At 56.0% G+C, this 27308-nt stretch overlaps 13 protein-coding genes across 13 annotated transcripts; 5 read left to right on the forward strand and 8 right to left on the reverse strand.

The window, feature by feature from the left end:
- Positions 1–155: 155 nt before the first annotated feature.
- F5Z01DRAFT_460848 (DNAJ domain-containing protein) lies at positions 156–2813 on the reverse strand. Its single transcript, XM_046259912.1, has 2 exons — positions 765–2813; positions 156–713 (listed from the first exon to the last, which is right to left on the reverse strand). The coding sequence occupies exons 1-2, from the start codon at positions 2669–2671 to the stop codon at positions 422–424; spliced, it is 2199 nt and encodes a 732-aa protein (XP_046121163.1). The 5' UTR covers positions 2672–2813; the 3' UTR covers positions 156–421.
- Positions 2814–3613: 800 nt separating this feature from the next.
- Positions 3614–5274, reverse strand: F5Z01DRAFT_460128 (uncharacterized protein). The gene is made up of 3 exons (XM_046259909.1): positions 5010–5274; positions 4510–4942; positions 3614–4457 (listed from the first exon to the last, which is right to left on the reverse strand). The coding sequence occupies exons 1-3, from the start codon at positions 5010–5012 to the stop codon at positions 4033–4035; spliced, it is 861 nt and encodes a 286-aa protein (XP_046121164.1). The 5' UTR covers positions 5013–5274; the 3' UTR covers positions 3614–4032.
- Positions 5275–5900: 626 nt separating this feature from the next.
- Positions 5901–8683, forward strand: F5Z01DRAFT_460020 (docking domain of Afi1 for Arf3 in vesicle trafficking-domain-containing protein). The gene is made up of 3 exons (XM_046259907.1): positions 5901–6860; positions 6910–8151; positions 8205–8683. The coding sequence occupies exons 1-3, from the start codon at positions 6069–6071 to the stop codon at positions 8619–8621; spliced, it is 2451 nt and encodes an 816-aa protein (XP_046121165.1). The 5' UTR covers positions 5901–6068; the 3' UTR covers positions 8622–8683.
- Positions 8684–8868: 185 nt separating this feature from the next.
- Positions 8869–9776, reverse strand: F5Z01DRAFT_616948 (Alpha/Beta hydrolase protein; the record flags this gene model as incomplete). The annotated part of the gene is made up of 2 exons (XM_046260946.1): positions 8869–8952; positions 9000–9776. 2 exons carry the CDS (start codon positions 9774–9776, stop codon positions 8869–8871), a joined length of 861 nt encoding a protein of 286 aa, XP_046121166.1.
- Positions 9777–9976: 200 nt separating this feature from the next.
- Positions 9977–10902, reverse strand: F5Z01DRAFT_460225 (uncharacterized protein). Its single transcript, XM_046259910.1, has 2 exons — positions 10513–10902; positions 9977–10452 (listed from the first exon to the last, which is right to left on the reverse strand). The coding sequence occupies exons 1-2, from the start codon at positions 10594–10596 to the stop codon at positions 10159–10161; spliced, it is 378 nt and encodes a 125-aa protein (XP_046121167.1). The 5' UTR covers positions 10597–10902; the 3' UTR covers positions 9977–10158.
- F5Z01DRAFT_460121 (DNA-directed RNA polymerases I) lies at positions 10857–11985 on the reverse strand. Its single transcript, XM_046259908.1, has 3 exons — positions 11753–11985; positions 11316–11702; positions 10857–11245 (listed from the first exon to the last, which is right to left on the reverse strand). Exons 1-3 carry the CDS (start codon positions 11788–11790, stop codon positions 11209–11211), a joined length of 462 nt encoding a protein of 153 aa, XP_046121168.1. The 5' UTR covers positions 11791–11985; the 3' UTR covers positions 10857–11208.
- F5Z01DRAFT_648214 (uncharacterized protein) lies at positions 11946–13821 on the forward strand. The gene has a single exon (XM_046263023.1). It carries the CDS (start codon positions 12188–12190, stop codon positions 13682–13684), a length of 1497 nt encoding a protein of 498 aa, XP_046121169.1. The 5' UTR covers positions 11946–12187; the 3' UTR covers positions 13685–13821.
- F5Z01DRAFT_648215 (ZIP zinc transporter) lies at positions 13822–16070 on the reverse strand. Its single transcript, XM_046263024.1, has 2 exons — positions 15559–16070; positions 13822–15501 (listed from the first exon to the last, which is right to left on the reverse strand). The coding sequence occupies exons 1-2, from the start codon at positions 15626–15628 to the stop codon at positions 13967–13969; spliced, it is 1605 nt and encodes a 534-aa protein (XP_046121170.1). The 5' UTR covers positions 15629–16070; the 3' UTR covers positions 13822–13966.
- Positions 16071–16734: 664 nt separating this feature from the next.
- F5Z01DRAFT_459979 (uncharacterized protein) lies at positions 16735–18982 on the forward strand. Its single transcript, XM_046259906.1, has 4 exons — positions 16735–17625; positions 17677–17753; positions 17799–18269; positions 18338–18982. The coding sequence occupies exons 1-4, from the start codon at positions 17154–17156 to the stop codon at positions 18824–18826; spliced, it is 1509 nt and encodes a 502-aa protein (XP_046121171.1). The 5' UTR covers positions 16735–17153; the 3' UTR covers positions 18827–18982.
- A 399-nt stretch (positions 18983–19381) lies between these two features.
- On the forward strand, positions 19382–20425 carry F5Z01DRAFT_617224 (DNA/RNA non-specific endonuclease; the record flags this gene model as incomplete). The annotated part of the gene is made up of 1 exon (XM_046260962.1): positions 19382–20425. The coding sequence occupies one exon, from the start codon at positions 19382–19384 to the stop codon at positions 20423–20425; it is 1044 nt and encodes a 347-aa protein (XP_046121172.1).
- A 108-nt stretch (positions 20426–20533) lies between these two features.
- Positions 20534–22552, reverse strand: F5Z01DRAFT_459957 (WD40 domain-containing protein). Its single transcript, XM_046259905.1, has one exon. It carries the CDS (start codon positions 22289–22291, stop codon positions 20642–20644), a length of 1650 nt encoding a protein of 549 aa, XP_046121173.1. The 5' UTR covers positions 22292–22552; the 3' UTR covers positions 20534–20641.
- A 1041-nt stretch (positions 22553–23593) lies between these two features.
- Positions 23594–25691, forward strand: F5Z01DRAFT_648225 (MBOAT, membrane-bound O-acyltransferase family-domain-containing protein). The gene is made up of 4 exons (XM_046263025.1): positions 23594–24173; positions 24227–24267; positions 24318–25317; positions 25368–25691. Exons 1-4 carry the CDS (start codon positions 23921–23923, stop codon positions 25577–25579), a joined length of 1506 nt encoding a protein of 501 aa, XP_046121174.1. The 5' UTR covers positions 23594–23920; the 3' UTR covers positions 25580–25691.
- Positions 25625–26738, reverse strand: F5Z01DRAFT_460857 (Isoprenylcysteine carboxyl methyltransferase family-domain-containing protein). The gene has a single exon (XM_046259913.1). It carries the CDS (start codon positions 26533–26535, stop codon positions 25669–25671), a length of 867 nt encoding a protein of 288 aa, XP_046121175.1. The 5' UTR covers positions 26536–26738; the 3' UTR covers positions 25625–25668.
- Positions 26739–27308: the final 570 nt, after the last annotated feature.

Raw genomic sequence — 27308 nt, forward strand, 5'->3', positions numbered from 1 at the left:
TCAACGACTCACTTTTTTATCTTCAGATAACCCATAACGCCGTGATATGATGCGCATGCAGATCGTTGCAAAGCCGTCGCAAGTCTATCCTCTCTCTCTCTCTATCTCAAACGATATTTTCCCTTCTCCTCCTTATGACACGTCGCATCATGTACGCGATGCCTGCCACGACAAGCAGTGCGCCGGTGAGCTCCGGCGGCAGTAGTACCAGCGCAGCCACGAGATACACGCCATACTTGCGCATGGCCGCGACCCGCGCCTCCCGGGACTGCTCTTGCCGTTCCTCGAAATAACTCCTCGTCGTCTTTGTCTTCTGCTGCGGCTGCGGAGGATCAGACTCGGATTGGTCTGCGCGACCAGAGGCGTCGGGGTCATCTTCATCATCAAAGGGCCCGCTCTCTGCATCTCCACGCTCGGGTTGTCATGAGAATGGGTTGCGACCAGCACCACCGCCGCCGTAGTTGAACTGGGCGCCACCAGGGAACCCTCCAGCGCCGCCGCCGCCAGGGAAACCTCGGGCACCTCCTGGGAAGCCTCCGCCGCCACCGCGGAAACCACCGCCACCGAAGCCTCCTTGGTTACCCATCATGCTGAACAGGATCTCCGGGTCGATGCCGCCCATGCCACCACCCATGCCACCCATGCCACCGCCGCCGCCGAACATGTCGGCAGGGTCCATGAGGTCGTCACCATTGTCATAGGCCGCACGTTTTCTGGCACAGGTTAGTGATCGCACGGAGGAAAAAAGACGGTCAAATACTCACTGAGGGTCACTCAATGTCTCGTAGGCCTCCTGCATGTCCTTGAACTTGGCTTCGGCTTGGTCGTCGCCGGGGTTCTTGTCGGGGTGGAGCTTGACGGCCATCTTGCGGTAGGCCTTCTTGATGTCGTTGTCGTTGCAGTCCTTTTCGAGCTCCATGATCTTGTAGTAGTCCTTGCGCAAGCTCTTCTTGAGCTCGAGCTCGGCCTTGCGGATCTCCTTGGGGATGGTCCTGTCCTCGGGATCCAGCTCCTGGATGGACTTCCACTCCTTGACGGACTCCTCCCACTGCCCCGACTGCCCGAGGGCGTTGGCCTTGGTCTTGCGCGCCTTGGTGTACCCAGGATCGAGGCTCACGGCCTTGTCGGCGTCGGCAATGGCCTCGTTGTACTTCTTGAGCTTGATCTTGCACTGCGCACGGTTCTGCAGCAGCTTGGCGTTCATGCTCTTGTTGGAGGGGTCGATTTCCAGAGCCTCCCCGTACTTGTCAATGGCGGCCTGGTATCGCCCTGCCTTGAAGTGCGTGTTGCCCTCGTCCTTCATGCGGTCCAGCTTCTGCACAATCTTGAGCCACTTGACAGCCTCGCGGAAGTCCGGGTCGCAGTTGAGAGCCATGCGGAAGAGCTGGATGGCCTTGTCGTTCTCACCCTGGCCGTACATCACGCGGCCCCTGAGCACGAGGGCCTCGGGGTCCTGGCTGTTGTTTCGTAGCAGGCTCATGGCGATGTTCTGTGCTTCGCCCAGGGCGTTCTCGCGGCCCATCTTGAGATAGGCCTCGCCCCGCAGCAACTGCCATTTGCGTGGCTTGCCGGCGCCGTACCCGAGACCCTTCTCGGCCTGGTCAAGTGCATGGAGCACCATGGACATGGCGCTGCCCTTCTCCAGAGTGTCCTTGGCTGCGCTGAGATGGTGCAGCATCTCTCTGGCGGGCGCCATGTCCTTGGCGGATGGTGGGGGGTTGATGCGATCAAAGGTGAGGATGGCCTCATCCGGGCGACCGAGAGCCGTGTAAATGCGAGCTAGACGAAGCAGGATCTTGGGGTTCTCGGGCTCGAGGTCAGCGGCACGGGTGCAGTCCTCGAGCGCAGCTTCATAGGCGCCGCTGGACATGCGCGCGGCCGCTCGGTTGCTCAGATATGTCGCCGAGTCGGGGAACAGGTCAATGGCCTTGGAGTACTGCTGAATGGCCTGCGCATAGTTCTTCTCCTTGAAGAGCCGGTTGCCGGCGGCCTTGTATGCCTCAGCATCGTCCTCGGCTGTGAGGATTGGACTGGATGGGTTGGAGCCGTGGGGTGGAGGAGCAGGCGCAGACTCCGTCCCATTGGAGTTGCCGTTGGTCTCGACGTTGCTTGTACCGTTGGGGATGGGGACGGAAAAGTTCTTTTGCGCGGAGGCGTTCTGAGGCGACCCCGACCGCGACGTCGAGCCGTTGACGGGCTCGCGGTCGATATCCATGGAGTTGTTCCCACTCATGGCAGACTGGGCAAGCGAGGACAGACGCCTGCGCTCCTCTGGCGGGAGGTTGAGTGGGTGGGTGTCTGGGTCAAATTGACTGCTCCGCTTTGATTTCTCGGAGGATCGTGAGGATTTGAAGGGGCGAGAGGGCTTGCTCGCGGGCTCCGTGTGCGACGATGTCGAGGAAACGGAATCGCGATTCGAAAATGTTTTCTTGGTGGGTGACCTGGTGGTGGTGTTGTTGGAGGACTTCGTCGGCGATGATGGTTCGGACCGGTGCGAGCCAGAGTCGCGAAAATGTTCCTCTTGTGGTGGGGAAAGAGGGAATGTGTGGCCCGAGTTGAGCGGCGTCCCGTCTGGGCCTTTTGCGTTTGTGAAGGAGGATGCCGAATCGCTATGGGCGTGCTTTTTGGAAGAGGAAGATTTCTTGTTGCTGCTTCCACCGAAGAACTTCATTTGGCCCACTGCCGGCTGCCGTAGTGGCACTCGGGCGAATGTGACGGGACTACTGTAGAGACGTCAAACCCGACAGAAGGATATGCGCGATACGTGCGTATGGTACCGTACCGTGCACGCGACGCAATTGCTCAAACGGGTCCAGTCGCCGACGTCGGTTGTTTGCAAAAGGGGGTCAGCTCAGCTCAGGTCGGTCGTCGCGTACGGGTGAAGATATGCCAGGCGCGAGCAACGTCGGGCAGGAGAAGTGAATCTACGATACGGGAAGAGTCGAGGAGGAGCGGCTACAGAGGTGAACCTTGTGGGGAGAGAGAGAGATGAGGGTCACCAGACAAACACAAGAAGACAAGACAAGATGAGAAGCCAGCCAGCTCCAGTCGAGCACAAAGCCCCAGCAGTGCACAGCCAGCACAAGTCAGCTCCGTGACCAGCCCTCTCCTTTCCTCCCATGCACATACATGCATCCACAGGCACAAAAAAAGTTCGATTCATCGCGTCACAACAAGAGCCAAGGGTCAGGAGACCCGGGACTGGCTCCTGAACCCAGCGAACCCACCCCCAAGAACCAATCCCAACTGATCCTCTCTCTCAGAGTCCCAGGTTCGCGCACCTTCAGGACCAGCTCGTCCGCCTGCCCCGGGAGCGGCCCGCTGGCACGAGCGCGAGGATCCAATGGGTGGATTCATGCGCGCAACAGACTTATCACAGAGGCTTCCTGAATGGCCCAGCCATGCCATTTCGTGCCAGATTGGGGCGTCCAATGTAAAGGGACTGCGCTCGAAAGACCTGACTGACACTGCACTGCGCTGCTGCGCAGCAATCAATGGCTGGCTGGGGAACCGTTGCTTGCTGTCATCGTGCATATGCACTTAACAGAGTCGAATCGACTTAAGAGAAGCGATTCTAGAAGGTTCGGTGGGGCCGTAAAGTGGCTGCAGACAACGTCCGTCTCACGTCCCGGCGCCGGGTGCTGGAGCATTGCCAAATGCGCGTGAAGAAAGTTGACTACAGGTATATAGAGATACGCCTTCAATATCTCGTTCGCTACTTTGCGTTGCGTTGACAGACTCTGTTAACGAAGTCCTCTGCAAAAGTCTTCGTTGGCGCGCGAGTCTGCTGAGTCTGCTGAGCTGCTCTGATTGCCCACCTCCGCCAAGCTGCGCAGCTATTTCAAACCCTGGCAGGCAATCTATCATTATTAATAGGACCCATGCTGGACATTATTATGTGACTTGTGTCGTTATACAGAATCTCTCAAGTCTTGTACAGATAGTCGTGCATCTTGTTTCTCATTACATTGTATTGTGCATGTGCATTCATTCCGCTTGACCACAATTCTCAGCCAAAATAGTGCCATAGCTTCAGGCCTCTGACGCCTCTCGCGAGGGTCCCTCCGCCCCTCCATTCGCACCCATGACGGAATTCACAAAGTCCTGGTATTTGAAGACTTCTCCCCTCTTCGCGCCGAGCTGTGCACTCATGTTCCGGTTGAACGCACGCCGCCCGGTAAAGCCATCCATAACCTTGTCCACCTCGGCAGCCGAAAGTGCAAGCGCATGCTCACCAGGCTCCGGCGCAGTGTTGATCAGCGCATCTCGCAGTTCCGCAATGTCGACCTGTCCACTGTCGTCGTCGTCAAAGGCTGAAAAGGCGGACAGTAGCTCGGCGCTGGGTGAAAGGTCGGCCAGGATCTCAGCCAGCGAGTTTAAAAAGGCTGCGAGGGCTATGGTCTGTGGTTGCGATGGGGGGAAGAACTGCGCGACATGCGATGGGCTTGACGGAAGGCCTGCGAAGCATTAATTGGTCTGACCGTCCATGTCGTCCGCTGATTTACGTACCGAGCTGGTTCAGCATGTCTGCCACGTCCTCCCGATTCACCACACCATCGCAGTCGCGATCTAGAATCTGAAAGCCATCCCGCAGAGTTCTGACCTGGGTCGGTTGAAGCTTTGATAGGGCGTGTCCATGATCACCCCTACTGGGTGCTGGTGCCGGTGCGCGCAACGCGACAGGCCGTAATGGCGATTGCATAATGTCTCGTGTTGGCGTTGCTGGAGTTTGCCCTCGTGGTGTCCAGCTGGTTTCCGTCGAGGTAATGGGAGTTTCTGCTCGCGCAAACCGCGAAGGACCGTTCTTGGTCGGTGATCCTGTCCCCGGAGTAGCGTGACGAAGAGGGGATGGTGAGGCTGGGGACTCGGCACGGCGTTGAAAGGGAGAGTTTCGTTGGGGAGGAGTGCTGAACCCGATGTGGGAAGCTTTGATCGGCGACGACTGAGTAAAGTAACGTGTTAGCACGTTTCAGCGATGAAAACAGGGCAGCAGCTTCTGCAGTACATACCATGTTGCTGGGCCGCTCTGTCGCAGATCGAGGCAAGTTGTTTAGGTGACGGAATGTTACAGGTAATTATACAAATAGGAGTAAATCACCTATTTCGCGGTATTCAATCGGAGTAGATTGTGGCCCGGAGAAAAGCAATAAGCGTTGTAGTTCTCGATGTTGAGGAGTCTTGGTGTTGCGTTATCAAAGTAAACAATGAGGCGGTGGCACAACAACAGCCCGCAGCCTTGCATGAAGGCGTGGCGCACCGTTTGAGGCTCAGTGTGCTCGATTGGCTCTCGACGCGAGGCTGCTTCCCCGCACTAGCCACGATAATCTGGAGCTAATGGAAGGTAAGGGTACTTCTGTTCCAGCAAGCACAGCTGGCAGGGTCGGTGATGATCTCGCAATAAAGTGTGTAAAGCCTTTTTCACTTGGGTAGGAGTGTGAACATGTATGTATTTCTCTAGCGAGATATTAGAAATAGTAGCCCTGTGCAGTTGTTGTCGAGCTTGCATGGTGTGCGACCACCAGTTCACTGACAGCGCTCAGTGGCAGCGCTCAGTATTCCACGCGGGTTAACGATAGAACAATATGATCCAGAAGAATCGTCATGAAATGACCTCTTCGACTGTGACTTGATCCATATGCGTCTTTTAATCGCATTGATCCGCGTACGTCGTGGACACACTGCTACGCTCATGTCATCTCCCTTCACCAGCTCAACAGCCCGCATGCGCTCCAGACAGAGGTCGAGACATGTGGCGAATGGACAGCCGTACGAATAGCCAGCTCCTCCAAGTTGGAAATTTGTTTTGCGTCGACCCCTGGCATTTGCGATGCGTGGATGCTTATAACTTTTAGCTCGTCGTGACTCAGCATGCAGGTGACAGCGGCTGGCGAAGGCTCACCCAGCTCCATGCCACCCACGTCGCGCGATTGGCCGGAGGGGGTGGGATCCTCTTTCTCCTCAGGGTCCCGAATTCGGCGCGTGGACATTGATTGCCCCTTGGCCAGTTCATGGCGTGAGAAAACAACCAAAGCGATCATTCAAGGACAGGAACCGGGTCAATCGAGAGGATGGCGGACCCTGGCGGTGGCGCAGGACGGTCACAGAGCAGCAACGGCCAGCCCAACGGCTCCCTTTCAGCTGGTCCCCGACGAACCTCCCTATCCTCGTTCCCATCCTCAAGATCTCCCTCGCAAATCTCAGGGGGGCCGTCGAGGTCGCCACAACCACCGATTTTCGATCCGACACGAACCTCGGACCATAGCTTCGCCAATGCCTCCTCACGACGCTCCTCTCTCTCAGCGCCGTATCGCCGGCGCGCGAGCTCGAATGCGCCGCGAAAGCTACGATCCCAATACCCTCGAGGGTCCACGGAGAATCATGTCGAGTATATTCTAGTTGCGTCGTTTGACATCGATCGCGGCCCCGTCATGGAGCATCAGTTTCCACTCGCAATCACAGGCGATGAGAACATGCTGGCAGAGCTCATGTTGCCGGATCAGGCACACTCGCGCAAGTCGGATTGGACCCTGTTCTTCCTCCACAAGGAAAGCAGCGAGGACGAGGAAGAAAAGGAGCGCCAGGCCAGGGAGGATCGGCGCAGGCGAAGAAGGCGAAGACGAAATCGGGCCGCAGGTATCATCGACGAGGAAGACGAGGACGCGCTCGACGAGTCGAATGAAGAAAACGACGAATCGGACGGCTACGAAACTTCGGAAAGTGAGCCCGAGGGTGGCGAGGGGCCACCGCTGATCTATGTGCTGAACCTGGTGAACACCAAGCACGACAAGTCAGTGAAGCGCGGTGCGGTAGTGAAGGCTATGGCTATATGCACGAGGCACCCTTTCCTCCACATCTACAAGGTGAGCCGTCCGCGCGCAAGCACATGAACCTTGACACTGACTTTGGAAGCCTCTCTTGCTGCTCGCCCTCGAGGAGTATTTCAAATCCCCTGTCCCGGAGACGCTATCGATGCTCTACGACGCAGTCAACGCCATGGACTTATCTCTGATGCCCAAGCTGAGTCTGCTGGAAAGACACCTGCTACTAGCCAGCGACAATCGAGACTTGTTCGTCGAGAAGTTTGAGCGAATGATCCAACAGCGCATTCTCGAGGACAAAGCTGAGGGCTCCTCTATAGATTCGGGGGACGGCAATCAAAGTCCTGCACGAACAGCCGGCATATCGCGCAACGGCACCAGAGCCTACGTCGAGGGAGGCCCATCAGCCTACTCAGTTCCTCGAGACACGCATGAGCTGGAAACGAAGATCATGTACAAGGGCATTCCCATCCCCGTCAAGGTCCCTACAGCGATCATGCCAGAGACAGTGGGCGATTTCTCTCTGATCAAGCTAATCCAGATATTCTCCGACGTGCACGCGAAGCAGCCTCAGCCCTTCCCACTGCACCCACACCTCACGACCAACGGCATCCATACCCATCCAATCATTGTTCTGGTCAACGGTCTCCTGACCCAGAAGAGGGTCATCTTCCTGGGCCATGGCATGCCGTCGGGCGAGGTTGCTGAGGCTGTTCTGGCGGCCTGCGCGCTTGCCTCTGGCGGTATCCTGAGAGGCTTCACGCGGCATGCCTTCCCCTATACCGACTTGACCAAAATCGACGACTTGCTGAATGTGCCGGGCTTCATCGCCGGCGTGACAAACCCTACCTTCGAACACCATCCGGAATGGTGGGACATTCTATGTGATCTGCCAAGCGGTCGTGTCAAGATCAGCAGCAAGATCGAGCCGGCGATGCCCACTGACGGGTTGCAAAACTACCAGCAACAGAACCCTGCATATGCGCCCCTGGCGGGCGGCCTGTCGAGTCAGTCGATGGACCTGACGGGGGACTCGGCCTTTATGGCCGACATTCTGCGTAGCATCACGGCCCGGCATGGCGAGCGTGTGATCCGCGCCAAATGGAGGGACTGGGTCCTCAAGCTGACCCGCATCGCGGCACAGTTCGAGGAGAGCGTCTATGGCGTGAGCGCTCTGTACATTGGCAGCGACGATGAGCAACTGACGCTCCCTGGCGCCAGTGGGCATGGCTACGTCTGGTCCGATGACACGGCCAAGCACAGGGAGCTTGCTGGCAACATCACGAGGATCGAAGGCTGGCGCAACACGAGGAGCTACTACAGCTTCGTCCAGGTAAGTCGAGGCGCACACGCTTTATCGTTTGCTTCACTCTGACGCGTCCCTAGGATCTCGCCCAGTTATATACGGTGCGCCCGCTGAAGGGGCTTGACGTAGCACACATGCATGACAAACTGCGTCTTCAGCGATTGTCCCCTACGCAGAGTCGGGACATTTACTTTACATTATCCAAGCACATACATTCGTACGACGAGATATGCCTCCTTCTGAGCGTGGCACCCGAGTCGCACGCGGGTCTGTTCTACATCGCGCTGGGCCTTTTCCACAAGGAGCCCGAAGTCAGAGTTAAGACGGCCGAACTATTAGAGCGCATAGCCGAGCATGAGGCAGGACAGCATTGGTGGAAGAGCTTGAGCCGGTTTGAGAAGATGGCATACGAGCGCATGAGGCGGGAGGCTGAGCAGGCGGCCATGAGTCCGTTGGAGAAGGCGATATCGCCAGGCAGCGTGCAGCGGATGAGCTGAGCGGGCGCATCTAAATGGGTATAGGCCTTATCATTCATGGGAAACGTATCGGGTTCATGGGTGGCGCATGTTTTCGAAGATTAACAGCATGGGACGAGATGGTTTTTTTAAAGGTGGAAGATTTCACTGGGCTTTGAGGAGGGTTCCTGATGGGATTTTTGTTTTAGCGAGATGAATGAGATGATGACGCGTGGACGATGTGAGTGATTGATGGTCCATCTTTTTCTCTTTCCCATTCTCCTGTATTTTACAGCAGGCCAAGGTGTTTGGCCGCGTGCTTGACGTGATCTTCGCCAAAGGTCGAAATGAAAAAGTACGCGTGGTCGTACCCCTAGCTATCGTCAGATCGGTACTTTGACAGCAGCAAGGGTGACTTACATCCTGGTACCGCACCGTCACGTCCTCCACGCCAGCTTCTTTCACGGCCGCCGCAAAGTTCTCTGGCAGCAGCTGCTTCTGCTTGTAAAAGTTGTCCCCGGTGCCGACGTCGATGAGGGCCTTTAGTGGGCCGTTCTTCCAGGACTTGACGAGTTCTGTGGCGTCATGCTTCTTCCACTCAGCCTTATCGTCGCCAATGTACCCCCCAAATGCCTTCTCGCCCCACGGGCACTGCGACGGGTTGGCGATGGGGGCCCAGGCCGAGACGCTCTTGTACATGCCCGGGTTCTTGAGGTAGAGCGTCAAGGCGCCGTGCCCGCCCATGGAGTGTCCGGCGATGGACACCTTGGTCTTGTCGAGCTCCTTGAACTCGGAGAAGACCAGCTCGGGCAGCTCCTTGGTGAGGTAGCTCTCCATCTGGTAGTGCTTGCTGTAGGGCTCCTTGGTGGCATCAATGTAGAAGCTCGCGGCGCTGCCAAAGTCCCACGAGTCATGCTCGCCGGGCAGGTCGGTGCCTCGGGGCGAGGTGTCGGGGTAGAGCAGCGCAAGACCCAGCTTGGACGCGTGAGCGTGCAGGAAGCCCTTCTCCGTGACGTTGTCTGGCGTACAGGTCAGACCGGAGAGATAGATCAGGACAGGAGCCGGCTTGGAAGAAGAGGCGCCAGGGGGAATGAACACTGTAAAGTTCATGGGTGTGGAGGTGGTGGATGAGTTGTGGGAGAGCTTGAGGAAGCGTCCCCCAAAGGTGGTGATGGTAGCCTTGGTCTCGAGCGCCATTGTGAAAAGTCGGTTCATACAGAGAGGCAATGTGAGTTATGATCTGAAAGAAGTGAAGTCGACAGAGGGGGAGGATATAAGATGCTGAGGAGACAATACTAAGAAGTCCGATACCCCACCATGCATGGAGGTTGGATCCCGGGCGATCACCGAATTACCTCCTCATACGTCACTAAACAAAACCGCCAATTCACGTAGAGCAGCGGGTAAGGCACTCGAGGTCTTGGAACATGATGCGCCACGAGTCCACGACTGACGATAAGAGAAAAGTCCGAAAACGGTTATTCGGATGAGACCCGAGCATCTTTATTATACGCCTGCATAACGCGCGCTTCCTTGACACCCGCATCCCGGCCGATATAGGACAGCTCCTCGGGTTAACTTAAACCTGCTTCAGTGAACAATCAAAGCTCTTGATCAGGCTATCCCACTTGATAGCACTCAGATTGTATTTGTGCTCGTAAGAAAAGTCCACGCCTCCAAAAGTACACCCTGTTGGGCTCATGCAGATGCCGCCGCAATCGTATAGACGGGGGAAGCAAGTGAAAGCTTCGCCATCGGGAGCAAATGTGTTGGTGTTCTGGTAGTATGGAGCAGGGAGCTGATGGCACTCCTCCATGGAGTAGACCTGGTGTGAACAGTGACCAGTTGCATTGGCGCCGGTGCAGATGAGGACCTGCGACAACGAGAGTTGTTAGCCTTTCCCCGAGCAAAGCAGCATTGCAGGCAAACATACGCCGCCGACCTCGCGTTTCATAAAGGGTGAAGCGGACGACACGGTCGCCAAGAGGATTGTGGCCAAGAGAGAAGACAACTTCATTGTGGTGAAAGTGAATTAGTATATCTGGGTGGTAATAATTGTCCCCAGTAGAACGGTAAAAATTAAATAAGGTAGAGCGACGGACTGGGTGACAGGATATGTTAGTTTGACGTGTAATAAGACCAGCAAGGAGCACTAATTACTTGTGACCTCATGGCGCATTGTACGGAGTCCTTAAGTTACACCACTACTCCGTACCACCCCAGCCAATTGCCAATGGGCAGCGTCCCTGCTGTGCATTGTCTCGTCTATGGCATTGCCCCATCTGCTTGGCATTTGCACTAGCCGTAACGCGAACATCGGTTAATCATGGTACGACGTATACACTTTACACTAGCTCTGTGAGTCTGGGCAACGCCCTCCCATCGCCTCGATCCTTGGCGCGAACAGCACAAGGGGGAGCTGTACACTGGGTACAACAGCGCACTTGAATGCGGTGATGCAAGCAATGCGTGATGAGTTATGGTGCTATCTTTAGTCGTACCCCCTCTTTTCCTATCAAAATGATGTAAAACGCCGCGCTGTAATTGACGAAATTGTCCTGGAGACTCCGAAGCGACACGTTCGCAGCGATGCGCTGGTCCACGTTGTCCTCGGGCGAGGTATATGGCCTCACTGCAAAAGCTCCTCGCAAGTCCAGTCCTCATAGCTGCGCACGTCAGTTTCTCCTGCACCGACGACGACAAGACATCTTCTCCTGCACGGCAGAGTGAACTTACTAGCCATCCGGCATGTATCGCCTCACAATCAAGGGAATCTTCTTCTCCCGCAACTCCTTAATCGCAATCTGCAGCGGGTCCGTCTCGCCCTCCAGGTCGACCAGGACGGGCGCGCTCATGCTGATCTGCAACGCCCGCGTACCCAAGATGCGCGCGCGCTCGTACTTTGTCATGTAGGGGGTCGTCGTACGCTCTTCGTCGGGGATCTTCTTGTCTCGGAGCGACTTCTCGGACGCTTTCGCGGCGCTCGCGGCGGCGGCAGGGTCGCCCGAGGGCACGACGTTGTCTTGGTCCTCGTCAAAGTTGCCGTTGGGGTTGTTCTCGTCGTCTTCGACGTTGACCTCGGGGTCGTAGATTTCCTCCTCCTCCTCAAAGTACTCCTCGCCGCTGACAGTTTAGCACGAGTCACCACGTCGATCGACACGGTTGAGACTCACCCGCCGACATCGACATCGTCACCCTCGTAATCAGACATATCTGCTGGAGATCGGTACAGGTTTTGCGCGTTAAAAAGAGTGAATGGACGGCCAGTGACGGAAGTTGTGGTGGTGGGCGCAAGATGAAGTTGTCCTTGTCAGTCGCGGGAGGGTGAACGAGAATAAAAATTGAGAATTGGAGTTGCAGCCGCCTGCAGCCTCGGTGAGCGCCAGCTGCAGACGCGCTTAGCTGCATTGGGTGCGTCGCAGGGTATGCTCACCGAGGCGGCCCACTAAACTTTCAGAAACTCGTCGCCAACCTCAAATTCTTGTGATTCCAGCAACATCTTACCTTCCCATTCCCGTCTACCAAGCTTGGTCATCATCTGCTGATAAGAGCTGGCCGACCCAAGACATGTGGCATGACGGGCTGATATTCCCCGATGCACAGCCATTATGATGGCTACTAGAACCGCAGTCGACGAGTCTCTGGCACAACCACCCGCCAAACGATTACGTTTAGACCACGACCTCGATCTCAACATTGAGACCGACACCAACACCACAATTGACGACGATCACTACACCGCCCAAACACCCATCTCGACAGCGGAGACAGTCTCATCTCCAGCCACCACCACCGCAGCTACTACGCCCAAGACTCCCCGATTTCCGTCTGATCTGAAGACCCTGTCTTGCACCTGGCCGGGCTGCCCCAAGACCTTCAACCGACCCGCCCGCTTGCGAGATCACCTCAACTCGCACACCAATTCTCGACCCTTTGTCTGCCCCTACGATGGCTGCACAAAAGACTACACGGTCGACAAACATCTGAAGCAGCACATCAAGGCGACCCACACCCAGGAACGGAAACATGTCTGCCCTCGAGAAGGCTGTGGCAAGAGCTTCGTCACAGGAACACGCCTAAAGCGTCATCAAGCGGTCCACGAAGGGGCGGAGCGATTCAGGTGTCAGGACTGCGGGCAGAGCTTTCGGAAGAAGGACACGCTCGCCAAGCATGTCCGGAAGGAGCACCAGGGACTCAAGGGCTTCCCATGCGCAGAGAAGGGCTGCGATGCTGCATTTGACACAAAGGCATCGCTACGCAAACATGTCGAGCGGGAGCACGGGACGGCGAGATTCTGGTGCCACGAGTGCGCGAAGCAGACGTCTCCCGACGGGGAGCCACGCAGGACAGGCTTCACGACTGAGCTTCTGCTGCAAAATCACCTGAAACAGGAGCACCAGGATTGCATGTTCTGCGAGTTCAGGTCTTCGAAACAAGGCGATCTAGAGAGGCACGTCGAGGTGCATCATACGGGCAAGACGGTTGATGACAGACGGACCGAGCCATGCCCCTACCCGGATTGCGACAAGTGGTTCACCAACAAATCCAACCGGAACAACCATGTCCGAACGGTGCACAAGGGCCAGCGATTCATCTGTGGGTGCATCGCAGTTGACATTGGTGGGTGGTCTAATGACCAAGGGTGTGGCGAGCACTTCACCTCCAAAGCGAGGCTAGAGGACCATGTTCGATACGTTCATCTGGGCCAGGATCGGCCCAAGGTCTCCGTGCCAGCGACTGTGCCGGAAGAGGAGAGACCAGGTTACCTGGATGCCCTGGTCCACGGTGCTGTGGACGCAGTATACACATGCTACGTCTGCACCCTGCCATTCAACGGCCCCGAAGAGGTGGATGCGCACATTGCAACTGAGCACCAGTCGTTCGACCCCGACAGCTTCTTCCAAGACGTCGAGGCCCTGGACTCCGGTCTGTTTGGGATGAACAGCCCATGGCCAGAAGACAATGAGCAGGAAGAGATTTTCGCTGCAGACATGGATTACGGTGCTACGAATGACGAATGGGCGCAAGATGAAGAGAACATCTTCAATCTGGCGAGAGACTCGCCCCTTCACGAGGATGGGCCTATTGACCCTAGTCTTTTGTGATTTAGTATCTTTTTTGCGCTGGCGTTGGGAACGGAAAAAATCATCACGGCATCTGGCGGGGGTATGCCAGCACTTTTACGAAGCACATGAACTCTTTATAGACGGATCGAGAAAGGGCTCGAATATCAGGCGCAACCAAGTCGTCTCTACAATAAGTGCATTCTTCTCTAGTGATATTTATGTATCCAGGTACATACGCCAAACGCCATGAAATCACCCTCTTGAGCTCTTTTATAACCCAGCCTGCCCAAAATGCCGATATCCAACCCGAGACCATTTAGTCTAGTGCCCACCAAACAAGGCGTTGCTGAATCCAAGAATTGCCATGCCCGTGAATCCAAAGAAAATACAGAGGTTGCGGTTATGGTTGAGGCTCAAACTCTCCACAAACAGCTGCAGCGCCACGCTGACCATGATGCCAGCCGTAATGGCAAAGAGGCACGCATACGCCACCGCGTTCGGCTGAATGTTGGTGTGGCTCGCCACCTTGAACAAGAGGACAGCAATGGCCGCGCCCAGCGGCTGCGACAGACCGCCCAGCATGGCGGACCAGAGCATGGCCTTCCAGCGGGAGCCGAGGGCCATGTAGAGGGGAAGACACATGGCGAACCCCTCGGAGATGTTGTGCACAAAGAGGGCCATGAACACGTTGAAGCCCAGAGATGGGTTGGCGTGATTGGTGGCGTAGGTGATGAACCCTTCGGGGAATTTGTGAAGGGCGATAGCTATTGACGTCTGGAGACCGATGGAGAGAAAGGCGTTTTCAGGTACATGATGGTGGTGCTGCGATTCGGCGTCTGCCTCAACATCGCTGCTGGTCAGTGACGAGTCCTCTCCCATTTGGTATTCCTGGTCTGCGTCCTCCTCCCCTGTCGGACTGAGGGGTTCCCGCGATGTCGCTCGGCTGACGAGGGTCCTCGGCGCATTGGGACCGTGAGTGACGTCTCGCGATCGACTGCGCTGTACTCCATGCAACGCTGATCCCGAGGCTGGATAGAATGGCCCAGTCGTGGTTCTAATCAAACTGCCATGTCGAGGTGCTATGGAGGATCGATTGCCCAAATGCTTGAAGCATTCTTGGCCACAGGGGTCCGAGTAGCCGTAGCATGAGCCTCCCGCATCACAATCACGCTTGGTGTCCTTGACAAAGGACATGACCCTATCCTGCACCTGGAGCATGCTCGGTCGACTTCTCAGGTTGGCTGGGTCGTTGGCTATCCGAGGTCGGGTCGCATGCGCAGAGTCGACGGTCTGGTTACGCTGCAGGACAGCACTATCGCTCTGCTGGGATGTCAATTTGGGGGCGCCGTTCCCGAGCAGGGGCGTCGATTCTGATGCTGCGTTGCCGTTTTCGGCGATTTCCGCCGTTTTACGGTCGGGATCTTGGGGCGAACGCGTGTGAGAACTTCGGCGCCGGGCGTGGCTCGTACGTGAACGGTGTCTGCTGCTGCGCTCGTTTGAGTGATGGTCGTGCTGGTCGTGCTGGTGCGACTCCTCGTGGGTGTGGTCGCAGTCGACGACATGCGACGGCATGTACTGGTGCACCAGGCGGGAGATGATCTGGATGCCAAAGAAGCCCACCACGAATCCGCCCATCATGACGAGTCCCGCATTCTGATCCGACCAGTTGTCCTTTTTGAGATAGTCCTTGGCCTCTGGTAGCATGCTGTATATCGCTGAAAAGAGCATGACACCGAAGCTCAGGCTGAGGGACGCGGCCAAGAAGACGTTGCTCTCCGCTATGCGAAAGTTATGCTTGCCCGGAAAGAGTCGTACAAGCGCATCGACACAGATGATGGCGGCTCCAAAAACGCAAGCTGCGCACAGTCAGTACGCAGTTCGGACAGCGTTGGTTCACAGTGGCGCGAACATACCAATTCCGCTGATGATACACATGATCCACCCACGGGCGTCATTGCTCAGCTCCATTGTCGCCAGCGCCATGGTGACGCTCGACCCCGGTCTGAGGTCCTCTATGTTGGTGTCGAGGGGTCAATTCGTGCGAGTCGTGGGTGAACCGACGATCGAGGCGACTGGACGCGAACGCATGCGACGTATCGTCTGAATTCCCAACTTCGAGGAGCCGGTCCCTATCTCGTGCGTTGGCTGGCGAGCGTCCAGTCGTCGACGCGCACAATAAAGATGATTTTCTCGGTGGACGAGATCGACGTCGTGATGCCGCAGCGAGATGATAAATGCGGGAGGGTTTTTACAGAGCTGGCTTGGCGGCTCAAGAGTGACGTCTTGCAGCTCAGACGCAGGGTCCACTTGGCCTTCTCTAGTACTTCGCTGTTTTTGGGACCTTCAGGTTGAATCGCGTATGAAGCAAGGTAAAGTCGACCCAATACCACGACTCACGCGAAAAGGGTCTGTCCCGCTTCGCTTCACCGCAAGGGAGGCTAATAATACCTTGGGCACTAGAAGGACTAATAATTCTCAGCAATGGCACGTCGCTGCCCGCTCTGGAGACCATCAGGGTTCTCATTCAACGCATTTGGACAGGTGCATCTATTATTAATGCAATCCAATGCACCTGCGCCGATTTGTGCATCTGTCCATCTTTTGGGGTCGGACACCCTGAGCGCTTTCTTCACCATTGCACCTCCAGTATCAGGCGGCCCTTTCGATGAGGCTGTCTATCACGCACATATCAGCACTGACAGCTCGGTTTGCAGACCGGCCTAGATTCAATGTCTCATAGAAGACGAAGTTCCTCCTGCACAGTGTTGCCTTGAGGAGCCTCGACCCCAAGAGCTGCTGTTTGCTATAGCTTGGGTTGTATTACACTGTGTCAGCCGCTTGTTCCAGCCCTACCTTCGATCTTGCAAACATCATGAGCTCACAAAGTCCCCGAGCAAGGCCCGTGGCCTCGACGAACCTGGTGACATGGACTCATGGAGAGCTATTATGACCATGATTTCTTGTCTTGGCTGCCATGTTCTGATCTGGTCTGACTTGACCTGACTCGTATTCGGTTTCGATTACACCGCCAGGGGCCAATGCGCAGCCAGACTGCATGTCAGCCATGCATGTAGACTGTAGATCCGCTAATTGCAAGGTTTGCGAGGCAGACTATAGTCTATCTCTCCTGGATCAACAGAAGCTCTCGTACGACTCGGTGACGGCGAACCGCCTGATGGGGCAGAATACCTACAACAACGTGTGTATCCACCGTAACCGACGCCCCTACCAGGGGTGCGTATTCGGACCAAGTATTCGGACTCAGCCTTGGCAACCTCGGATTCGAGAACAAAACACCATACAGCGTTGCGTAGTCGTATCGACTTGAGCGGCAGACTCATCCCCCGTTCGTTCGCAATGGATCCGCTTGTTGGGTCCTGGGCGTAAGCATGACCGTTTCGGGCTTCAGATCTGCGAGGTGCTACTTTGCTTAAAAGGGAACATGTCCCCTGTTGAAGAATGATTGTTTTCTCATCTCCAGTGCAACACTTTGCGCTTTGCACGAAACATGCTATTCCGCACTGCCACTGTCTTCGCGGCTGTCGTTGGCGCCATCCAATGCACTGACAGCAAAGAGGCGCAGAAGGCTTGTGGCGAGCTCGAGGAGGCCCTCCCGGAGTTGGTCGCGCACCGTCTGCAGCTCGACTATACTGGCGAAATTCTGGACTTCTGGTCCCTGACCGTTCAGGACGAGAAGCCTGCGTGTCTGGTTCGGCCCAAGACGACACAGGACGTCGCAGAGACGGTCAAGATCCTGAACAAGCATCCCAAGGTCCAGTTTGCGGTCAAGAGCGGAGGTCATGACCCGAACCCAGGACACGCCAACGTCGATGGGGGCGTATTGGTCAGTCTGAACGACATGAAGGGTGCCACTTTCAACAAGGAGGAGAGCGTGGCCTACGTGAAACCGGGTGGCGAGTGGAACGATCCCCTTGGGGACCTCGCAGATGCCGGTGTTGCCGTTGTCGGTGGACGTCTTGGTGAGCATGCGAGTTGCTTCCCTCGGAAAACAAGAATTAATGATCGTGTAGGTGTTGTTGGTGTAAGTGGTCTTGTCTTGCAAGGCGGCATCTCGTTTCTCTCGGCGCAGACAGGCTTCGCCGCCGATGTATGTCACCACTCCTTCTTGAAACTAAAGCCTGCTGACTCATAGACCGTTGTTGAATGGGAAACGGTTCAGGCTGACGGCTCCATCGTGACTATCTCTGACGAGTCTGACCCTGAGCTTGCAACCGCCATGCGTGGCAGCGGCTCCCAGTTCGGTATCGTCACCCAGTTCACCATGAAGACTGTGCCCGTCGGTCAAGAGGTCTGGGGAGGCATGCGCATGTATGCTGCAGACCAGGTCGATGCGCTTTTCTCAGCGCTGCACGACTTTGTCCCTGCCAATAACGAGGACCCCAAGGCGGCGATCATTCCCACAGACTTGACGGCCGCTGGTAGTCTGCCGCTTTTTTTGGTTTTCTACTTCTACCACGACGCTGAGCCCCCGATGGAGGGGGCCTTCGCCAAATTCCTTGAGATTCCCTCCACGCTTGACACAACCAAGACCCAGAGCTATGCAAGTCTGCTGCAGGCAAACGGTGCTAGTGCAGGTCTGCAGTCGGCTCGACAATCGTTCAGGGTGAGTACTCCCTAGTTGGGGTTCGGAACCAGTTCTCGTACGGTCACTGACAGATCATTCAATAACAGACCTTCACCGTCCCGTACGTCGCTGATGCGCCGCACATGTACAACGAGATTAGTCTCAAGTTCAAGTCCATCCTCGACGACTTCCTCAAGAGCCCTCTTCGTCTAACAGCGCAATGCGCAATTGCCTTCCAGCCGTTCCCTTCTATCATCGCCAAGCACAGCCAAGAAGCCGGCGGCAATGCGATGGGGGTTCATCCTGACGACGGCGACAGGCTCATCATTGAGACGCAATGCTCTTGGGCTCTGCCCTCAGATGACGAGCTGGTCCGTGAGATGTCAAAGGAGATGGAGGTGTGGTTGAAGGCCAAGGTACCCGAGTGGACCAAAGGACAGGTCGATGGCCTTTATCTGCCGTACTTTATGAACGACGCGGCTGGCGACCAGAACGTGACAGGCACATACAGAGACTATGCTGCGCTGAAGGCGCTGCAGAAGCAAAATGACCCTGAGGGTTTTTGGAGCGCGCGTGCTGGTGGCCATAAGTATTAGACAGGTTTGGGGACCAAGGCTCCGGTACCGTCTGTAATCTCGATATATGCACGAGTCAATCTACATTGTCGATGTGACAATTGTCTGAGACAATGAAGCCGTGGTGGCCATCATGTGATCCTAGACTGTCGATACAACTCACAGCCAGAGTCAAGCTGACCCACCTCGGGTCCTCGAGACTAAAGAAGCTGGGTCTGTAAGATTACCTCTTAAGATATATTTAAAGGCTTTCTTCGTGTCTCAAAGTACATATCATTCATCCGTCTGGCGACGTGAATATCAACTACGGGTTGGATCTACAGGGTAGCCAATATGCACTGGCCAGCTGCACCCGCCGCTAATGCAAGTGACCCTGCCAAGACAACGAGAAAAGATGACCCCAAACCCGTGAACACGCGCGCGCGAAGCCTCTTGACCTCAGGAGCCTCTTGCCAGCGTCACACTCTTCCTACCCCCACACGAGGAACTGGCACAGCTCAGACGTTGGTCTCCAGACGCAATCAGCTTCCCATTCCGCCTGAATCAATCCGGCTTCCTCAAATACCAACCGCCACCATGTCGAAATCCATGGCAATGATCGCTTGCCTCAGCGCAGGAGGAGGTGCCGCATTGACAGCAGCAATGTACTCTCTTCGAACCGAACCCAAGCCTACCCAGCAAGCCGCTACAACGACGACCACAGTCACAATAACTGGCGCGCCACCAGCGCTGCCTATGCCATCGAATCTCCCGCAACCACACATCCAGACACCCTCGGGCGTCCCTCTGCCCATTGCGCCCGTAGACCCAGCCGGTCTCTTCCAGTATGGATTCCCGGGCCCCGTCGCCGACGTCGCCTCCCGCTCGGCGCTCATTTCCTCGTACGATCGCCGCCTGCGCAATCCTCACTGGGTGGTCGAGCACATCACGCCCGCCTCGCTCGCCCTCCGCGAGGGAGACCGCAAGCACAGCGTCTTTGCCGAGGACGATGCCGTCCCACAGAAGTTCCGCGGTACCCTGAAAGACTACTTCCGGAGCGGCTACGATCGTGGCCACCAGGTGCCCGCGGCGGACTGCAAATGGAGCCAAAAGTCCATGGACGAGACCTTTTACCTGACCAACATGTGCCCCCAGGTCGGCGAAGGCTTCAACAGGGACTACTGGGCGCACTTTGAGGACTTTTGCCGACGCCTCACGGTCAAGTACCCCAGTGTCCGCATCGTCACCGGGCCGCTCTACCTGCCCAAGAAGGACCCCGTGGACAACAAGTGGTACGTCAAGTACGAGATGATCGGGTCGCCGCCCAGCATCGCCGTGCCTACCCATTTCTACAAGGTCATCTTCGCCGAGGATGGCCGGGAGGGCGGCAACGTGGCCCTCGGCGCCTTTGTCCTGCCCAACGCTCCCATTGCCAACGACAAGCCGATCACCGACTTTGAGGTCCCTGTCGAGGCGGTGGAGAGGGCGAGTGGGCTCGAGTTTGCGACCAAGCTACCGGTGCAGAGGAGGAGAAGGCTCTGTTCAGACATGACCTGCGCACTGGTCATCCGGGACTATGCTGATCGCCAGAAGGCGTTCGCCAAGGGGGACAAGAAGGCTCTGCCGTCACCAAGGGCTTAAGCTGGTTCTCGAGGGGGGTTTCTTTACTTGAACGTGCATATAGAACTTGTATTGGCCACAGATAGGGAGGCGCGAGCAGGATATGCCTTTACTGTGGATTAGCATCATCATCAGCTTTAGATAGAATATCACAGGACAAACGGATCAGTCTTGAACTCCATTCATGTGTATTTTACAAGGTATCGTCGGAAAAAGAAAACCCACCCTCATAAAAAACTATCTAGCTCTTGTGTAGCGTCCCTGGCGCTGCTCGCTCTTCAGACTATCCTCTTGACTAGGCAGAGGAGCCCGTCCCCGTCTTGCATTTTCAGCATCCGCAGCTGACTGAGGAGCCCCCATGCCGGGAATACCTGGAGGAGGAACAGGGAAACCTCCCGGGGGTGGTGGGGGGAGGCCGCCTGCGCCAGGGGGAGGAGGCATGAAGCCTGGCGGAGGCATGCCAGGCGGGGGTATAGGCATACCCGCATCCTGTAGCATTTTGAGAATGGTCGCTGGGTCGGGTGGGTTGTTCGGGTCCAACCCTGGCAAGGGCGGCAGCGCGCCATTCATGCCAGGAGGAGGGATGGGCGGTGGTGGAACAGGCCCGCCGGCGCCGACCCCGGGGATCTGTGGAGGAGGCGGAGGAACAGAATTGCCCAAGCCAGGAAGCTGAAGACCGGGCGGTAGGCCTGGGATACCAGGCCCCGTACGAACGTCTTGGTCCACAAGGGCATCGGCCTCGTCGTCCAGCTCCTGCATCTCCTCTTCCTGCCGTTGTTTCCTGTTGCCTCTGCGGTCCCACGTACCTTGAGCTTCGGCGGCTGCTTCACCAATGTGGTACCGATCCAGAGCGACGTCTGTATCACCGGGTCGCGCACGAGTCCAGAAGCGTGTGATGCGATCGTTGGAGCCAGAAGCCATAATGTGGCCCAGAGGGTGCCAGTCCATAGTCCACACGGCGTAGTCATGAGCAAAGGGTAGTTTGTGCATAGGCCAGATGGACTGGGGCGGTGTCGATGTTGGATCCGGACTGTCCCAGGGCGATATGGTCAGGGCCTGCCCTGGAGGAGGGTTGGGTGTGTCGAGCAGATAGTGATGGATGGCACCATCCATGCCTCCCGTCGACAGGAGGTTCGCGTGCACAGGGTGCCACGTCAGTGTCGAGATGTCCTTCTCGTGACCTTTGAGAAGACAGATGTCGCGCATGATACGTAGGTCGAAGACGCGAGCTGTTTGGTCCCGTGCTGATGTTGCAAGACAGTGGCCTTGAACTTTCTCGAAGGAGACCTTGGTGACCGTACTTTTGTGCCCGTGCAATGTCGTCAAGCAGTTTCGTTGCCTGGGATCCCACAACTTGACAAGATGGTCCTTGGACCCGGAGACGATCAGGCCGAGGCGATGATGCCAGTCCACACTTTTCGCATCCCAGCCATGGCCTTCCAACTTCGATTCCTCGATCCCCTCCGCGAAATCGAAAATCTTCAGCGTCGAATCATCGGATGCCGTGACGAATTTGTTGTCCTGCGGACTGAAAGCCAGGTCGCGGATCGGATCGCTATGCGCATTGATGTTCTCGACGTTGTTGAAATTGGGCAGCCAGTACTTGATGACGCCGTCGTGGTCACCCGATATTAACCAATCATCGCTGTGGGAATACTCTAAAGCTCGGATCGCAGAATCATGCGCCTGCATAATGGTCTCAAAGTTGAACCCCGTGCCGTTCCATAGCGTGAACTCGCCACTGGTCGACGCAGTCAGGAGGCGGCGACCCTGAGGCGTCCACCGGACAACGTTGACGGGATGTTTGATTTTGTTGAGGGAGGAATGAAGATGTTTGATGGGTATCGTATCAGCGGGCTTGGCTGGGCGGCCAACGGGCGGGACCATCTGGGTGTGTTAGAACCTGGGATGCATCCTTGAGCACGCATGCTTACATCAACAATATAGCTCATGCCCGGCCGTTCGGCTTCGCCTAGAAAGGTAGGCTTGTAGAGAGGACCCCGGTCTCGAAGCCATCGCGTGACTGTCGCGCTGTAGTCTGTCACAGGTCCTGAGCAATGTCAGCAACTTGCACGAGTCGTAGAAATATGAGGCAAAGACAGGCTGCAGAGTCGCCGCAATCTCGCTACAGTGCTGTGGGATATGCTGCTGAGTTGGCGCGCTCCGTGCAATCTTGACTTGAAGAGTTCGCACCATCGTCACGCGACTCCGTCTTCACAAAAATGATCACCCGCACTTGGTCACTGGCCAGGTGATGATGAACTTGTCGACTGCTGCACCACACGGAACCGGAGGTGATAGAGCACAGCGCCGATTACTCTCAAGATTCAGATCCCCATCAATGCCGCCTGCCTCGCCGTGGCGTGCTCGGTGCATGTGTTGTTCGTAATTCGACCACCTCAACCCAGTTCACTCAATGGCACCGAAACTTACTTCGTCCGCGAACCCTCGGAGGGCCGTCCTGCCCGTCACCGCCCTTGTGGCCATAAGGCTCGCCTCTTGGCTCATAGGCCATGGCGCTAGTATGCGTCGTTGGCCTCGATCATCCGTCGACGCGTCTGGTGAGGCAGATGGGCCAACACCTTTGCTTCCTCGCTGAACTTCAATTGGTTGATAAGAGGTTCGGTCTCTTTCAGGTTCCTGGTCGACAAATATATCCTGCTTCGGGCATGAATGCGCCACGTTTGAGACAATGAGGTTGATGAGGGCTTCACTCATGATGGCAACCAGGTCTGAGCTTCTTCGCGCTCGAGGCTCTCGATCACGTGAGCTCTTGAGAAGGCTTAGTCATCGCACTGAGCGAGCACAACAGGCCGTCATGTCAGGTGCTGCACTACGGATACCTCACAACAATTAGGGGCTGAAACCCATTTCAAGCCATCATAACAGAATGGTGCAAGCCTCAGCCAGCCTTGTTGTTATTCCAACATTGAACTACAACGGGTGAGAGTTCTTGATTAGCAATGGTCACTAGGTACATGCGTGAAAGGAAGCAAGACTCCATTACTATGGAGACTTTCACATGCTGCAAGAAGGCCAACAAACCAGCCCTGGACCCTGGAAATGATCTCCAAGCGCTCAAGAAAAGCCCCGCTAGGGTCGCATGCTCATCAAGCTTCCAAAAACCTGTCGGGTTCGCCGGTGCCACCCGCAGGTAGCTCTGAAGCTTCTGTTCAGGCACCAGGTCCTCGAGCATGCGCACTGGCATGCATCCCCCACGCCCAGGTCTGACATGAAAGATCTTCTCCCCTTCTAGATTCTTTAGAAATTCGTGTCTTGCGTGTTGTGACCCCTAAACATCTTGTCATGCATCAGCAATGGCAGGAACCCAGCCGAGATAGCGTTATCGAACTTTGTGCATGCTTGCTTCCCTGCCCCGCCAACCTGGAACCTTAAGCCTCTCGGAACTCGTCATTCCTCATCACCATCGCCCAGCTTGTCCCTCTTTCTCTTTCACCTTCAGCTTTTGTCCCTGGATACTGCAGCCTTGCGTCTCTCCCTCACGACGGAACTGCGATGCGCGCTGCCTCGTCGACAGGCGTCCAGGCCGCCAATGGCGTCACCAATCGCAAGAGCAATGCCACCGTCACGGACGTGGAACCGTCCAATGCCACCACAGAGGAGAGGGTCAAGGCAACACCGCCGCTGCAGAAGAAATATCGCCATGTCGCGGCTGTCCATGCCCAAACGAGGCCGTCGTGCTTGAGTCATGATGCTCAGGCGAACCCAAGTTTCCTGGGTTTCCGCAATCTCATGGTCATTGTGCTGGGTAAGTAGCTCTCATACGCCCCAGGGTAACAGGCCTGGACTGACGAGGCGCAGTCGTGGGAAATCTGAGGCTTATGATTGAGAATATTCAAAAGGTTTGTCTCAAGTATCAAAGACTGTTCCATCAAATCTGATTGCTCTTCAGTACGGCGTTCTTATTTGTGTGCGGTGCCACAACTACAGTCGATCGGACATACTTATTGGGCTGTTTCTCTACTTCCTCATTCCATGCCATCTCTTCGCCGCCTATCTCATCGAATTAGCGGCAGCACAGCAAGCGCTTGGTTCGCGCAAACGAATCCAGGACGGGCAAGCAGGCCCTTCGGAAGAGGACAAGAAGAAGTTCCATTCGACTTGGGTTCTGGTCGCTTGGGCACACGGGATCAACATCACCCTCGGACTAGCCATTACCACGCTCGTCGTATACTTCAAGATCTTTCACCCGCTCATCGGTACGCTTACCGAGATGCACGCAGTGGTCGTCTGGCTCAAGACTGCCTCGTACGCCTTCACCAACCGCGATCTCCGACATGCGTACCTTCACCCGGTCAAGGGTGAGCTGGTACCCGAGCTATACGCTAGCTGCCCCTACCCGAAGAACATCACAATGGGGAATCTGATCTACTTTTGGTGGGCGCCCACCCTCGTATACCAGCCTGTGTATCCCCGTACCGATAAAATCAGGTGGATTTTCGTCATCAAGCGGCTGGGCGAGGTCTTCTGCCTGAGTGTGTTTATCTGGTTCGCCACAGCACAGTACGCAACGCCAGTTCTCATCAACTCGCTCGAGAAGATTGCGTCGCTCGACATTCCCTCCATACTCGAGCGCTTGTTGAAACTATCCACCATCTCACTCGTCATCTGGCTCGCAGGCTTCTTTGCTCTCTTCCAGTCTTTCCTCAACGCCCTCGCTGAGATACTGCGGTTCGGCGATCGCTCATTCTACGACGACTGGTGGAACAGCGAGAGTCTGGGAGCGTACTGGCGCACGTGGAATAAGCCCGTGTACACCTACTTCAAGAGACACGTGTACATGCCCATGGTCGGCAGGGGATGGAGCCCGAAGGCGGCGAGTCTGTCTGTGTTCTTCATGTCGGCTGTTCTGCACGAGATTCTGGTCGGTGTACCGACGCACAATGTCATTGGTAAAATCTAGACCCCTTACCATTCGGACAGCCGCGCTGACAATTCTTAGGTGTCGCATTCTTGGGCATGTTCTTGCAGCTACCGCTCATCGCACTCACCGCGCCTCTGGAGAGTAGGAGGATGGGACAGGGGGGTAAGTTGATTGGCAACATTATCTTCTGGGTCTCCTTCACGGTCCTTGGCCAGCCATTTGCCGCTCTAATGTATTTTTACGCCTGGCAGGCCAAGTACGGCAGTGTGAGCCGGAAAATGGGCGCCTGACCTGGTTCCTTGAACTGGGTGCCCACTGGGTGGTTCACAGAGATAAGGGTCGTAATGGAGGAGCAGTTGACCCCTTGATTGACTGACATTTATTTAATAAACGGAATCTTCGTCCCCACCCTTTCTCGGTATGTGACATAGTCTCTGCCAAAGAACTCGACGAGCTTCTTCTCCTCGCCTCTGATCCTCTCGTAGAAAAAGTACCACAGGACGGCCGTGTAGGCGACGAAGCAAACAAGGTTGCCCAGCACTATCTGTGTTCCGAGCCCCCACCAGAAGAAGCCAAAGTAGCTCGGGTGCCTGAAGACGGAGTAGATGCCCGTGGTGACGAGGGTGTGCGTGGTGGCCTTGGACTGCTGGATGTGATGGTTGAAGCTAGCTCCCGCGTGCAGCATAGCCAGAGACCGCACAATCTGCCCGATGAGCACAAGACCCAGACCAAAGGGAACGACAATCCAAGCCGGTGCAAGGACGCGGTTGGGAAAGAAGTAGCCAACAATTACCGTCTCGACGAAAGCACTGGTATGCGCAATGGCATAGCTGGGCCAGTTGGCCGTCAGGAGGAAACTGTCAATGCCCGCCACGAGAGTGTTCTTGTGCGCCGTGGTCCAGAACTCGAGGAAGTGAAAGAGGCTGAGCGCACCCAGAAACCACGGGGCCCTCCACAGCGGGCTGTCTGTAAAGAAGAGAATGGCCAGTGTAAAGATGAGCGATGAGGCAAGCGTGAGCCCGAGGCAAAACGCACGAAGCGCAATGCCGGAAAGCGCCTTTGGTTGGCCGGCAAAGTAGGGTTTGAGGGTGATCAATGTCTGCATGGACGGGTTCGTGTCACTGTTGAGTGGATGGTTGTCTGCCATGGTGCTTTTCTCTAGGCGCAATTGGGGCGTCGTGTGCGGTAGAGAAGGTGAGGAGGATGAGGATGAGGTGAACGTTTCGACGTGTCTGAAGAGCGACATTAGAGCAAATCGAGGTGGTGTTTGACGCGAAGACTTACCACCTTTGATTCAAAGGACGAGCACCTTTGCTTATAAGCTCTGGACGGACAAGTGAGGGGAATGTAGAAATACTTCCCGCTGGGGGAATCTGGTGATGATTGTTCAACGGAACAATATCAAGCATGTGGCCCGAGCCGTGGGACGGTGGGAGGAGCACGAGTCGAGTGCTGCTAATTTCAGGGTCCGTGATGCAGCAGACCCCCCCACCTGCATTGGATCGCAGGCTCAGTGAGGGTAGGGTCATCGCGTCGCATACTATAATTGACAGTTGGAGTATTATTATTATTTTATTTTCACCAAGCCGTTCTCTGCGCAGTTTGGGAGTTTAACAGGTCCGTGCTGGGCGTACTATGCTCTCTGGACGGGTTCACCGTGTAGACCATTCTCCCCAGGCCTTTGCCAAGCCATCGAGTACCTTTGGTTCCCCCATGCTATGCTCAAAGACTATACAGCAGGCAGGCACACATGGCGCCACGTAGGATTGTTGTAGTATGGACTGCGCCGGACCCGGCTGCATATCGTTTTGGCGCAATGGCGTGCCAGCACTGGCCCAAGTTCGAGACCATCCGCAAGACCGCCCGACAACGGTGGGCAAGTATGGACCACTGTTGGAGCCTCCACGAGCCGCAAAACGCCTATTGAGGATATCGCGTGCACCTCGCATGTAGCCGTTCCGGCTTGCCGGTCTTATTTTGGCTCAACAGCTAGAGATAGCTGTACTCTTCCAGAGCTCG

Source organism: Emericellopsis atlantica, assembly GCF_019669845.1.
Source record: "Emericellopsis atlantica unplaced genomic scaffold F5Z01scaffold_5, whole genome shotgun sequence".
In the NCBI taxonomy this organism is placed as follows: Eukaryota; Fungi; Ascomycota; class Sordariomycetes; order Hypocreales; family Bionectriaceae; genus Emericellopsis; species Emericellopsis atlantica.

Bases quoted from the DNA above. Each gene is read 5' to 3' on its own strand.
- F5Z01DRAFT_460020 (XM_046259907.1), top strand. From the start codon at position 6,069: ATGGCGGACCCTGGCGGTGGCGCAGGACGGTCACAGAGCAGCAACGGC. The intron at 6,861-6,909 runs GTGAGCCGTCCG...TGACTTTGGAAG, and splicing joins CTTTCCTCCACATCTACAAG to CCTCTCTTGCTGCTCGCCCT. The intron at 8,152-8,204 runs GTAAGTCGAGGC...ACGCGTCCCTAG, and splicing joins GCTACTACAGCTTCGTCCAG to GATCTCGCCCAGTTATATAC.
- F5Z01DRAFT_460857 (XM_046259913.1), bottom strand. From the start codon at position 26,535: ATGTCGCTCTTCAGACACGTCGAAACGTTCACCTCATCCTCATCCTCC.
- F5Z01DRAFT_459957 (XM_046259905.1), bottom strand. From the start codon at position 22,291: ATGGTCCCGCCCGTTGGCCGCCCAGCCAAGCCCGCTGATACGATACCC.
- F5Z01DRAFT_460128 (XM_046259909.1), bottom strand. The intron at 4,458-4,509 runs GTACGTAAATCA...AATGCTTCGCAG, and splicing joins AGACATGCTGAACCAGCTCG to GCCTTCCGTCAAGCCCATCG.
- F5Z01DRAFT_460225 (XM_046259910.1), bottom strand. From the start codon at position 10,596: ATGAAGTTGTCTTCTCTCTTGGCCACAATCCTCTTGGCGACCGTGTCG. The intron at 10,453-10,512 runs GTATGTTTGCCT...TCGTTGTCGCAG, and splicing joins TGAAACGCGAGGTCGGCGGC to GTCCTCATCTGCACCGGCGC.
- F5Z01DRAFT_648215 (XM_046263024.1), bottom strand. From the start codon at position 15,628: ATGGCGCTGGCGACAATGGAGCTGAGCAATGACGCCCGTGGGTGGATC. The intron at 15,502-15,558 runs GTATGTTCGCGC...GACTGTGCGCAG, and splicing joins GTGTATCATCAGCGGAATTG to CTTGCGTTTTTGGAGCCGCC.
- F5Z01DRAFT_459979 (XM_046259906.1), top strand. From the start codon at position 17,154: ATGCTATTCCGCACTGCCACTGTCTTCGCGGCTGTCGTTGGCGCCATC. The intron at 17,626-17,676 runs GTGAGCATGCGA...ATGATCGTGTAG, and splicing joins CGTTGTCGGTGGACGTCTTG to GTGTTGTTGGTGTAAGTGGT. The intron at 17,754-17,798 runs GTATGTCACCAC...GCTGACTCATAG, and splicing joins AGACAGGCTTCGCCGCCGAT to ACCGTTGTTGAATGGGAAAC.
- F5Z01DRAFT_648225 (XM_046263025.1), top strand. From the start codon at position 23,921: ATGCGCGCTGCCTCGTCGACAGGCGTCCAGGCCGCCAATGGCGTCACC. The intron at 24,174-24,226 runs GTAAGTAGCTCT...GACGAGGCGCAG, and splicing joins TCTCATGGTCATTGTGCTGG to TCGTGGGAAATCTGAGGCTT. The intron at 24,268-24,317 runs GTTTGTCTCAAG...ATTGCTCTTCAG, and splicing joins TGATTGAGAATATTCAAAAG to TACGGCGTTCTTATTTGTGT.
- F5Z01DRAFT_460121 (XM_046259908.1), bottom strand. From the start codon at position 11,790: ATGTCTGATTACGAGGGTGACGATGTCGATGTCGGCGG. The intron at 11,703-11,752 runs GTGAGTCTCAAC...CTAAACTGTCAG, and splicing joins GACGATGTCGATGTCGGCGG to CGGCGAGGAGTACTTTGAGG. The intron at 11,246-11,315 runs GTAAGTTCACTC...TGACGTGCGCAG, and splicing joins CGATACATGCCGGATGGCTA to CTATGAGGACTGGACTTGCG.
- F5Z01DRAFT_648214 (XM_046263023.1), top strand. From the start codon at position 12,188: ATGATGGCTACTAGAACCGCAGTCGACGAGTCTCTGGCACAACCACCC.
- F5Z01DRAFT_460848 (XM_046259912.1), bottom strand. From the start codon at position 2,671: ATGAAGTTCTTCGGTGGAAGCAGCAACAAGAAATCTTCCTCTTCCAAA. The intron at 714-764 runs GTGAGTATTTGA...AACCTGTGCCAG, and splicing joins GAGACATTGAGTGACCCTCA to AAAACGTGCGGCCTATGACA.